Genomic DNA, 12,378 nt, shown 5'->3' with positions numbered 1-12,378 from the left:
AATTTTTGAGACCAACCTCTTTGGATATTTGTTGAGTCTCAAAATAGAATAGTACCTATAAAGTGAAAATAAGTTGAAATGTTGAAAGAAAAAATACACAATCAAAATTAAAGATACATTACTATTGATGTTTAATCAGTAATAACCTATTTTAATTATGATGAAACTCTGCTTTTCATTTCAGAGTCAAAACAACCTGATGCTCAATGCTATGACATGCTGCCAAGCATATTTATGCAGCGAGACTACACGGATGGATACAACTGAAAACACACCACCACTCAATTTCCACAGCAGACTTGATTGTTTCTAAGAGTGAAGTTGTCGAACTCGAGGTCATAACATCAAACCGGAACGTGTACCATTGTATCATTATAAAGTAAAAGTTTGTAGTGACCCATTTCATAACTTTATAACTAGGAATGTCCTAATAAAACATTATTTAATAATAGTTGAATAATTTCTTGCTTTGTAATGAGGTATTTTGTTTCACTTTTTTAACATTCCTAGCCTTAAAACTACTTTTAGAACACTCTTGAAGCATTATACTATGTACTTCTCTTTAATAGAGGTTTGCTGCAATTTTTCATTGCTGAGGTCTTCCTAGACAATTATCCTGGAACTGTTTTTCTCTGGGTATTTAGGGGATAAATACTTTGGTATCTCCAGGAAGTGTCAACATTTCTCCATGATTAAAAGAGGAACACAACATTTTGTTCGGTCCAAAAACATCTCAAATGATGTTTATTGCCCATTCACAAGGGCACATGACACCTCATAGATTGGAAGTATGTATCTGTGGATTTTTCATTTCAGATTGAACGACAAGTATACGAGTACACCATCAATCAGATGAACGTATATTTCCAAGAAGCAGAATCTGTGTCATGGTAAATCTCTACCTGTGAAAGGGTGGCATGGCCTGTTTGACAGCTTACTTTGTGTTATCTCTGTGCCGGAAACACATTATGAGCAAAGTAAGTCTGTTTAAGTCTTGAAATATAAAACTTCTTAACTAGAAAAGTGAGTATTATTCTTTGTCAAAGATGTAACCGACATGCCCCTTAACAGGTAATGTCCCACACCTGTTAAGGGCAAAAGCTGAAGAGAAAAAAAAAAAAGATCCTTTGTCTCAGAAGCTAGGTTTGGTAAGGGATGTTTGATTTATATCAATATTTTTTACAAAAGATTATTAATCCTAAGTTAATCTTATGCTTCTAAGACTTCTGGTGGTTTCTCTCAGTTGTAGTCTGATAAGTAGGTCCTATGAAAGTCTTCATATTTTTAAAGGAATTTCCCCCTCTTTCACATTAAGAGAATTTTTCCTTTCTCATTAATGATCAGTGCGCTTACTTGGTGATGTTTCAAAGTCATAGAGCGGGAAAAATGAGGACCAACGGAATTTTTCTTTTTCTTCTATGACTTTCTAGATCCCGAGATAAAGATTAAATACCAGTAAATTGTGAACTTTGACCGTCACGGCATACGCTCCCGTAGGTGATGATGTCACATTAAATGTCCCAAGCAAAACCTCCCTTGCAGGCATCACAATAATGTGTTTTGTGCACATATGTTTCTGTGCATTTCTTTCTGCTCTGCTAGCTCGCTTGCATAGTGACCCGCCTTAACAGACAAAAAAAAAACAACTGCGTAAAGTCTGATGTCAGACATATTTGAACTCTTTCATTAGAACAGAAAATAAAAATTGATTTTTCGACCTTTTACAGTTATTTTTTCGGAGTTTTGACCTCAGATTTGAATTTTTCCCAACTTTTTACATAGGAATCGACCATTTATTTATAATTTTTACCCATTTGCAACTGCTCCATTAAATAGGAAAATATCTTGATACTTAACCCTGTCAATCTCACAGAGGACTAATTTCTTATTTCAATCTTTTTATTACAGTGTTTGAAAAAAGTGGCGAAATTCATTGCAGAACAAAATGAGAACGTCTTTCTGCCCCGTGCTCTCATGCTAGTCAACCCTGCCGAGAGAGGACTCCGCGTAATAGAAATAGCCATACTAGATCAACCGATTGTGCCCCGTAACTGACTCGCCCTCTCGGAATCCACCGAAGAATTCTTCATGTAAATGTCTTTCTGCCCCGTGCTCTCATGCTAGTCAACCCTGCCGAGAGAGGACTCCGTGTAATAGAAATAGCCATACTAGATCAACCTATTGTGCCCCGTAACTGACTCGCCCTCTCGGAATCCACCGAAGAATTCTTCATGTAAATAGGTACCTGTATACTTTCTTAAAATGACCAAGGTCTTGTCATCTTCTTTCACAAAGCTATCTTGTTATGAGAAGGTACTGTGATGGCTGATTGACATTTTAAACATAGAGAACCAAGATGATTTTCAGATAGTCATTGAGGTTTTTGCCTTCAAAGAAATTTTCCTGACCTTTTTTCCAAATATCTTTTAGAGGGATTTTTCCTCTCTTTCTCATTTACCTGCTAAAACAATAATTGCCCATTCAACCAAATGGTCTATTTTAGGTTCTAACAAATCTTGGTTCTCTATTGAAGCCAATAAAAAGCCAGGTTTGTCTGAATTTTTAACAAATAATTTTACAGCATAGTTTATGAATTTATGTGTTAGAATCAAGAGTGGATTAGGATTAATTCTCATGATTACCCAGCTTTTTAATTTCAACCTGACTGAGGGAAAGTGTCTCCAATATTGATACCTATTGATAGCTTTTGTTAAGCTCCCATGTACGCCTAATGGTGGAAGAACATGGAAAAATAGAACTTTGAAAGCATAGAGACTGCGGTCAGGGGGGTTTATCCCTATGCTTCTAGGGGGGACATGTCCCTCTAGACACGTCCATATTCGGATTCTTCAGACGGCCACTTGTCTGCACTGACACCAAGACTTTCAAGGTTACGTAAGTGGCATTGCAAACGATCATATAAAACATCAATAGGAAGCTTGTCATGAGAAGCTGCATTCTGAAGTACGAGTTTCAATAACTCCCTTATATAAACTTCAGTAAGAAGGTCTTCTCTTCTAAATCGTACCTTTAAAACTCCTTTATATGTAAAAGAAAAATCCCCAATAAGAAATTAAAATTCACCTACTTCTTGTTGATGTCGTTTTCGAAATAAAATCTCCGACAAGCAAGCATCAGCATATCAAAAGAAAGCTTTAAAATGGCCAGTTAATATAACTTAATAACTATATCCTTTAAAAAGTCTGCGAAGGTATACAGGACTAGACCATGTTTGCGCTGCATTCCCGAAGAGTTGGTCCCTTGAGTTGAAACCAAAGAAGAGCACAGCTAATGCCGCAAGTACTGTAATAAAAGGTTGGTTATTTAGCCTCATGATCAGTTGATCAGGTCGAGTTGATATAAGGTTGACTTGACTGAGTTCGTCTGAGCCAACTTTTCTATCGATCCTTCTTACTGTTGCGTTAACCTGGCAATCAGGTTCTCAGGTGGGAGTTGACTCCTCAGATAATACCCCTGGATCAACTCTAGGAACAAAGCTGTTGTGACCTTTAAGAAGTCCCCGTCTACACATGGCTATCCCATGTAGGTAGGTTCTGTATTCTGAAGGTGTGGGTTCCTCAGATTATATCCCTGGGGTGCTACTTCTGGACTTCAGGAAGAGATATCGTTTTTCTGGTTGGTTCATCCTTCAATGACTAGAACGTGAGGAGCATTAATCAAATTCCATCATTTTTCACCTTCAAATCACCATGACGACTACATAGCAACACCACCTGCGACGCATCTCAGTCCTGTCCTGATCACAGTCCGCCCGCCACTAACGCTCAGACCGTGGTCTCACAGACCTGAGTCTGTCTGAGTGTGAGTAGCAGAAAAATCCAGAGATCTACTAGATCTCGAGTTTTTGCCATGGTATTTGATATTATGATGATTTGGACTTTCCAACGTACTTCCTCTGAGAATGCATAGTCAGCCGCTTCTTGGAGGTTGTTGAAGAGAGAGCAAGGTATCAAAGGAGTCATCAAGGACCTGGGGCTTTGTGGGTATCAGTTGTCTCCTTCATCATCTTGGCACCAGCCCCTGTTGTTTCAAGGCTCCGGTAATCTTCAATAGCTCGCATGAGGTTGTCCCATTTGGTTTTGCACTTTTTGCCAGCCTCCGCGGAAGCAGAAGTTGGCAATGGCCTCAAAGTACTCGAGGGGCTTCCTGGCACCAGCCCCTGTTGTTTCAAGGCTCTTCCTCTTCCGGCTCGCATGAGGTTGTCCCATTTGGTTTTGCACTTTTTGCCAGCCTCCGCGGAAGCAGAAGTTGGCAATGGAAAGCTTTCTCCTCTTTACCAAGCCTTTAACTATAGCTTTTCCAGTTTCTGACTGTACATTTTTTTCTAGACAGTACCTTTTTTTTACTATGAAACACGTGTACTCACTGTCCTGTCACGATCGCCAGACGTTTTTCTTGGGTGGAAATCGGATGATTGGCGAAAGGGGTTTCCATCAAGAAAAACGACAGCTGTAGCTGGTCATTCACAATATGGCGAACCATGTTGTGGCGAATTTGTATACTGTCCTGTCACGATCGCCAGACGTTTTTCTTGGGTGGAAATCGGGTGATTGGCGAAAGGGGTTTCCATCAAGAAAAACGACAGCTGTAGCTGGTCATTCACAATATGGCGAACCATGTTGTGGCGAATTTGTAAGGAATGTCTGCCTTCTTTGTCGTGGATAAAGCATTAAACAAGCACGCTCCATCGCCTGTGTCGCCCTGTAATTGGGATTAGGTCATATACTATGAAACACGTGTACTTACTGTCCTGTCACGATCGCCAGACGTTTTTCTTGGATGGAAATCGGGTGATTGGCGAAAGGGGTTTCCATCAAGAAAAACGACAGCTGTAGCTGGTCATTCACAATATGGCGAACCATGTTGTGGCGAATTTGTAAGGAATGTCTGCCTTCTTTGTGGTGGATAAAGCATTAAACAAGCACGCTCCATCGCCTGTGTCGCCCTGTAATTGGGATTAGGTCATATCCTTGAGGTACACCGATGAGGTATGTTGTGGCGAATTTGTAAGGAATGTCTTCCTTCTTTGTCGTGGATAAAGCATCAAACAAGCACGCTCCATCGCCTGTGTCGCCCTGTAATTGGGATTAGGTCATATCCTTGAGGTACACCGATGAGGAAATTCATTTTCTCCTCGGTTGAAATACCTATTTTGAATAATCTAAAATCGAGTAAAATGACAAAGAGTCATTATAGGAATAAATGTTTGGACCTGAAAATAAAATATCATTGAGCAAATTTTTTACTCGTAGTAGCACAAGAACCGACAAACACAGGTCTGATCGGAATAGAGCTGCTTTCCTTAATAGTGGCATGATGATGTCATGACGGATTCGTAGGCGTAGGGACGCCAGTGCCATACTTTTCATTGATAAAGTGTCGAAGAGACATGCACTATCCCCTGTGATTGGGATTAGGTCATATCCTTGAGGTATATCGATGATAACTTTCTCAATCGTAAGTATATTCCCCTTTAATGGCCTATGTCATGACATGACGAATTCGTAGAGACTCGCAGACCAGTTTGTCGGAAGGTCGGAATAAATGTTTGGACCTGAAAATAAAATATCATTGAGCAAATTTTTTACTCGTAGTAGCACAAGAACCGACAAACACAGGTCTGATTTTTTTGAGCTCAAGTCGGCTGGTTTTTTGGGCTGCAGACCGTTCGATCTGAAGTTTACTGCGCTAACCATTAATAAATTACTAGGCTGGATCCGCCAAAACCTATATGCTGGTTTGGCTCTTTCAGGGGTGTTTGCCTAGATCCGATTGTAGCCGTCTTCAGCGAACTATAAGAGAACAGCGCCGAGGCCGACCTCACTGGCATCCGTCTGGAGATAGAATGTGAAGTCGATGCACACGCACAGGTAGTGATGGGTAAATACCCGGGTATTTATTTTTGGGGTAAATACTTTGGATATTCTGCTGTTGCTGTGAATCTTGCTGATGATGTTGGTGCAGTTAATATTTTCAGTGCGACCTCTACCAAATCACAGGTAGCATAGGATACTCGGTAACAAGAATAGGCGAATTGTATGGAGCGGTGGCTACGTTCGATTACGTCGAGGGACATTGTAAACCCTTTCTGTATTCCTCGGGCACTTTGTGTAACTACTTCCGAGGAATGCCTACATAGAATTCCCTAAGTACCTTTACAATAGTTATAGAATGTATCAAGTTCCCAGTTTGGTCTTGCTAACAAAGGTTCGGAAGTTAAAACTCGTTTTATTTCTGACAAAGCTTCATCTTGTTCTTTTCCCCATTCCCACTTCTGATTCTTCTTCAGGAGTTTTGTTAGAGGAATTAATTTCTTGCTATATTCGGGAATAAATCTTTTATACCAAGTTAACATACCGATAACACGTCTAAGTTCTCTTACGTTTCTTGGTTTAGGGTAATTCATGATAGGTTTTATCTTCTCAGGATTTGGTCTTAACCCGTCTTTGTCGATAACAAATCCAAGATATTTGGTTTCAGAACAACCGAACTCGCTTTTCTTCCAGTTTACTTTTAATCCTGCTTTACTTAGCCGAGAGAAAACTTCCTTGAGTAATTGATATTGTTCCTCGAAAGTTTATGTTGCAATTAAAATGTCATCTATGTAACGGTGAACTTTTCCTGACAAGTCTGAAAATATTTTGTCAATCAAAGATTGAAAAGTTCCAGGAGAATTTGCGAGATTAAAACGTCATCTATGTAACGGTGAACTTTTCCTGACAAGTCTGAAAATATTTTGTCAATCAAAGATTGAAAAGTTCCAGGAGAATTTGCGAGACCGAAACTTAACACCTTAAAGTGAAAACTACCTTTGTTTGGTACTTGAAAACTGGTGTATTTTCGACAACTGGGTTTCAAGGAAATTAACCAGAATGCCTTTTCAAGGTCAATTTTTGAGATGTATTTACATTTTCCAAGGCTATTTAAAATTGCATTCATGTTTGGAATTGGGTAAGATAATTTCTCAGTTATCTCATTTAACTTTCTAAAATCTTGAACGACACAATAAGATGTATGGTTCCTGTTTTCATCAAATTTCTTTACTAAAAAGACCGGGTTTGAATATTCGCTTTCGCTAGGCTCAATTACCTCTAATTCAAGCATCTTATCTACTTCTTCGTGTAATACCTGCAACAGCCAAAGTTACTAAGGACTCACTGCAACAGCCAAAGTTACTAAGGACTCACTGCAACAGCCAAAGTTACTAAGGACTCACCAGGTCTGATCGGAATAGAGCTGCTTTCCTTAATAGTGGCATGATGATGTCATGACGGATTCGTAGGCGTAGGGACGCCAGTGCCATACTTTTCATTGATAAAGTGTTGAAGAGACATGCACCATCCCCTGTGATTGGGATAAGGTCATATCCTTGAGGTATATCGATGAGGAATTTAACTTTCTCAATCGTAAGTAAATTCCCCTTTAATGGCCTATGTCATGATATGACGAATTCGTAGAGACTCGCAGACCAGTTTGTCGGTGGCATTCATTGCCATGGATAAACTGTTGAATAGACATGCACCGTCCCCTGTGATTTGGCATCAGGTCATATGCTTGAGGAACGTCTATCAGCAAAACAGTCGATTTTGATCTATTTTTTTTCTTTTTTTTTGTCGAACGCAGTATAGTAGACTTGGATTAGACTTACCCGATCTACTGTTGATAATTTTATCCCCATTCCTCTCTCTCACCCACGCACAGACTCCTTTGTCTAGGTGGGTGAGGTTAATATGAAGGAATGTGAAGATCGCTTTTATGAGCTCCAGTATGGGGATCTCCAAAGGCCGTGATGGTGTGTCGTTCTCAGACTCCTTTGTCTAGGTGGGTGAGGTTAATATGAAGGAATGTGAAGATCGCTTTTATGAGCTCCAGTATGGGGATCTCCAAAGGCCGTGATGGTGTGTCGTTCTCAGACTCCTTTGTCTAGGTGAGTGCGGTTAATATGAAGGAATGTGAAGATCGCTTTTATGAGCTCCAGTATGGGGATCTCCAAAGGCCGTGATGGTGTGTCGTTCTCAGACTCCTTTGTCTAGGTGAGTGCGGTTAATATGAAGGAATGTGAAGATCGCTTTTATGAGCTCCAGTATGGGGATCTCCAAAGGCCGTGATGGTGTGTCGTTCTCAGACTCCTTTGTCTAGGTGAGTGCGGTTAATATGAAGGAATGTGAAGATCGCTTTTATGAGCTCCAGTATGGGGATCTCCAAAGGCCGTGATGGTGTGTCGTTCTCAGACTCCTTTGTCTAGGTGGGTGAGGTTAATATGAAGGAATGTGAAGATCGCTTTTATGAGCTCCAGTATGGGGATCTCCAAAGGCCGTGATGGTGTGTCGTTCTCAGACTCCTTTGTCTAGGTGAGTGCGGTTAATATGAAGGAATGTGAAGATCGCTTTTATGAGCTCCAGTATGGGGATCTCCAAAGGCCGTGATGGTGTGTCGTTCTCAGACTCCTTTGTCTAGGTGAGTGCGGTTAATATGAAGGAATGTGAAGATCGCTTTTATGAGCTCCAGTATGGGGATCTCCAAAGGCCGTGATGGTGTGTCGTTCTCAGACTCCTTTGTCTAGGTGAGTGCGGTTAATATGAAGGAATGTGAAGATCGCTTTTATGAGCTCCAGTATGGGGATCTCCAAAGGCCGTGATGGTGTGTCGTTCTCAGACTCCTTTGTCTAGGTGGGTGAGGTTAATATGAAGGAATGTGAAGATCGCTTTTATGAGCTCCAGTATGGGGATCTCCAAAGGCCGTGATGGTGTGTCGTTCTCAGACTCCTTTGTCTAGGTGAGTGCGGTTAATATGAAGGAATGTGAAGATCGCTTTTATGAGCTCCAGTATGGGGATCTCCAAAGGCCGTGATGGTGTGTCGTTCTCAGACTCCTTTGTCTAGGTGAGTGCGGTTAATATGAAGGAATGTGAAGATCGCTTTTATGAGCTCCAGTATGGGGATCTCCAAAGGCCGTGATGGTGTGTCGTTCTCAGACTCCTTTGTCTAGGTGAGTGCGGTTAATAATCCCCATACTGGAGCTCATAAAAGCGATCTTCTCATTGCTTCATATTAACCTCACCCACCTAGACAAAGGAGTTCTTTCTCCAAAGGCCGTGATGGGGTTTCATTCTCGAACTGAAAGAAAATTTGGAACTGGAATGGGAAACAAAACAAATCCTAATCCATGAAGTCCTTTTCCGAACTCCTATACAGTATGTTTCAAATAAGGTGGCCACTGGCCACCTTTTCAACGTTTTCAGCGGCTCAGAATTTTTAATTGTGTAAAGTAATAGGTTGATACATATGTTTCTTTTCGCGGTCGCTTTCATCTTCGTTTTCAACAATTTTGACGAATTCCTTCCTTTCTCCACAATTAGTTTGGTGGCATGTTGCCCCCTTGTTATGGATTGAATGAATGAATGAATGAATATTTACAGTATATTTTTGACGAATAGTTTACAATCGTATAAATACTTAGTCATCCTATGAAAATTTCCTATACAGTATGTTTCAAATAAGGTGGCCATGGCCACCTTTTCAACGTTTTCAGCGGCTCAGAATTTTTAATTGTGTAAAGTAATAGGTTGATACATATGTTTCTTTTCGCGGTCGCTTTATGTTTCAAATAAGGTGGCCACTGGCCACCTTTTCAACGTTTTCAGCGGCTCAGAATTTTTAATTGTGTAAAGTAATAGGTTGATACATATGTTTCTTTTCGCGGTCGCTTTCATCTTCGTTTTCAACAATTTTGACGAATTCCTTCCTTTCTCCACAATTAGTTTGGTGGCTTGTTGCCCCCTTGTTATGGATTGAATGAATGAATGAATGAATGAATGAATGAATGAATATTTACAGTATATTTTTGACGAATAGTTTACAATCGTATAAATACTTAGTCATCCTATGAAAATTTACAGTATATTTTTGACGAATAGTTTACAATCGTATAAATACTTAGTCATCCTATGAAAATTTGGATTTCCTATGAAATCCTAGGATTTGAATTTAATAATAATAATTTCATTTATTTGTGATATGATTTTACAATTATGGTGCATGGGGACATCAATATTGGTGAGTGTCCCATTCACAGCACCAACAACACATGGCATACCAGCAATATTGTGAAATTTCTCCACAATTCCTCCTATATCTTAAGGCCATTTGACTATGTTGTCAAACATTGTTTGATTAATAGTTGTGACAACTTTTCGGACAACTCTGCCAACAGTTGCCTTAACCATGCATGTCCCCAACTGCATGCTGTTGAGCTCCAGTGCCTAAACAATGAAGGGCAAGTAGAATTTGTTCCCGAGGACTGAGGCTTTGGCTTCTATTGGTTGCTGGCTCGAGAAACCCTTCCAGATCTTGATGTATTTGCTCAAAGACCTCTTTTGACAGCCTGAATCTTTCAAGAAATGTTGTATCATATTCTTCTTGAAAATTTATTCTCTCCCTATACGTAAGCATGCCATTCCTAACATCATTTCGAACAGTCTGTTTCAAATCAGTGTGTTGATATTTTTCCTTTTGTGGTCGCTGTCATCATCGTTTTCAACGAATTTGACAAATTCTTTCATTTTTCCATAGTTAATTTAATTTGGGGGGGTTTGTCCCCTTGTTATGGAAATTTGACAACCAGGTTCGCACATAAGTTATTCTCACTTTGGGAGGCAACAGTTGGTTTGAAATCAATGTGTTGAAATTCTTTCGCGGTCGCTTTCATCTCCGTTTTCAACAAATTTGACAAATTCTTTCATTTTTCCATAGTTAATTTAATTTAGGGGGGTTTGTCTCCTTGTTATGGAAATTTGACAACCAGGTTCGCACATGAGTTATTCTCACTTTGGGAGGCAACAGTTGGTTTGAAATCAATGTGTTGAAATTCTTTCGCGGTCGCTTTCATCTCCGTTTTCAACGAATTTGACGAATTCCTTCCTTTTTCCATAATTCCTTTTTCCATAAATCGTTTTCATCGAATTTGACAAATTCTTTCATTTTTCGATAGTTAATTTAATTTGGGGGGGTTTGTCCCCTTGTTATGGAAATTTGACAACCAGGTTCGCACATGAGTTATTCTCACTTTGGGAGGCAACAGTTGGTTTGAAATCAATGTGTTGAAATTCTTTCGCGGTCGCTTTCATCTCCGTTTTCAACGAATTTGACAAGTTCTTTCATTTTTCCAATTTAATTTGGGGGGGTTTGTCCCCTTGTTATGGAAATTTGACAACCAGGTTCGCACATGAGTTATTCTCACTTTGGGAGGCAATAGTTGGTTTGAAATCAATGTGTTGAAATTCTTTCGCGGTCGCTTTCATCTCCGTTTTCAACGAATTTGACGAATTCCTTCCTTTTTCCATAATTAATTTCGGGACGTGTTGCCCCCTTGTTATGGATCCTTTTTCCATAATTCGATGGCGCGAACACATTGGCGGAGGCTCCGAAATCGAGGACTGTTTGCCGACGGTGGGACGGCTCTCTGTGGTTGGTTCGAAGCGAAAGGACGGTGGTTCGAGGATGCTCTATGTCCGGTGAATCTGGATAACGGCTGAGGACATCGGCGAGCTCGTTCTCTCGCCCAGGACAATGCTCAATGGAGAAACAGCTCTGAAAGCAGAATTGTCCAGCGAGTGCGCTTGGCCTTAACGAATTTGACGAATTCCTTCCTTTTTCAATAATTAATTTAGGGACGTGTTGCCCCCTTGTTATGGATTTGAATTTCGCGCACTCATGGCGCGAACACATTGGCGGAGGCTCCGAAATCGAGGACTGTTTGCCGACGGTGGGACGGCTCTCTGTGGTTGGTTCGAGGCGAAAGGACGGTGGTTCGAGGATGCTCCATGTCCGGCGAATCTGGATAACGGCTGAGGGCATCGGCGAGCTCGTTCTCTCGCCCAGGACAATGCTCAATGGAGAAACAGCTCTGAAAGCAGAATTGTCCAGCGAGTGCGCTTGGCCTATGCCGACGGTGGGACGGCTCTCTGTGGTTGGTTCGAGGCGAAAGGACGGTGGTTCGAGGATGCTCCATGTCCGGATTACCGGGGGACGTGCATGGCACTCGATACCCAGTACGCACGCGTATATTAGGTCGGGGGCACAATAGGTACTCGGCAGCGTGCCGAGACGTGGTGACGTTTTTGGCACATTGCGCTTGGCCTTGGAGTCGGAGAACTTTTTAAGCCATCGTAGGCATTAAATAACGGCGGGATTGGCCGGATTACCGGGGGACGTGCATGGCACTCGATACCCAGTACGCACGCGTATGTTAGGTCGGGGGCACAATAGGTACTCGGCAGCGTGCCGAGACGTGGTGACGCTCGTGGCACATTGAGTTAACCGCGTGCTCCACGGCCGTAGGTGGCGATGTCCGCCGGGGT

The 12,378-nt window shown here is 41.2% G+C and overlaps 1 protein-coding gene and 3 long non-coding RNA genes across 4 annotated transcripts in view; 3 read left to right on the top strand and 1 right to left on the bottom strand.

The window, feature by feature from the left end:
* Positions 1-2,090, top strand: part of LOC103517519 (golgin subfamily A member 7) — an 11,704-nt gene extending 9,614 nt beyond the window's left edge. Inside the window, exon 4 of the mRNA XM_008482557.1 lies at positions 1,909-2,090. Within this exon, the coding sequence (XP_008480779.1) occupies positions 1,909-2,055 (147 nt within the window). The 3' untranslated portion in view covers positions 2,056-2,090. The remainder of the gene's footprint in view (positions 1-1,908) is intronic.
* Positions 2,091-2,094: 4 nt separating this feature from the next.
* LOC113470858 lies at positions 2,095-4,357 on the top strand. Its single transcript, XR_003393763.1, has 2 exons — positions 2,095-4,084; positions 4,220-4,357. It is a non-coding gene; the product is annotated as an uncharacterized LOC113470858 (long non-coding RNA).
* Positions 4,358-5,552: 1,195 nt separating this feature from the next.
* Positions 5,553-8,804, top strand: LOC113470855. The gene is made up of 2 exons (XR_003393760.1): positions 5,553-5,639; positions 7,241-8,804. It is a non-coding gene; the product is annotated as an uncharacterized LOC113470855 (long non-coding RNA).
* Positions 8,805-9,074: 270 nt separating this feature from the next.
* On the bottom strand, positions 9,075-9,617 carry LOC113470856. The gene is made up of 2 exons (XR_003393761.1): positions 9,535-9,617; positions 9,075-9,244 (listed from the first exon to the last, which is right to left on the bottom strand). It is a non-coding gene; the product is annotated as an uncharacterized LOC113470856 (long non-coding RNA).
* Between the last annotated feature and the right edge of the window lie 2,761 nt (positions 9,618-12,378).

The sequence above is a fragment of the Diaphorina citri genome, unplaced genomic scaffold, assembly GCF_000475195.1.
Source record: "Diaphorina citri unplaced genomic scaffold, Diaci psyllid genome assembly version 1.1 scaffold1874, whole genome shotgun sequence".
Taxonomy (NCBI): domain Eukaryota; kingdom Metazoa; phylum Arthropoda; class Insecta; order Hemiptera; family Psyllidae; genus Diaphorina; species Diaphorina citri.
This window is presented reverse-complemented; position numbering and strand designations above follow the sequence as displayed.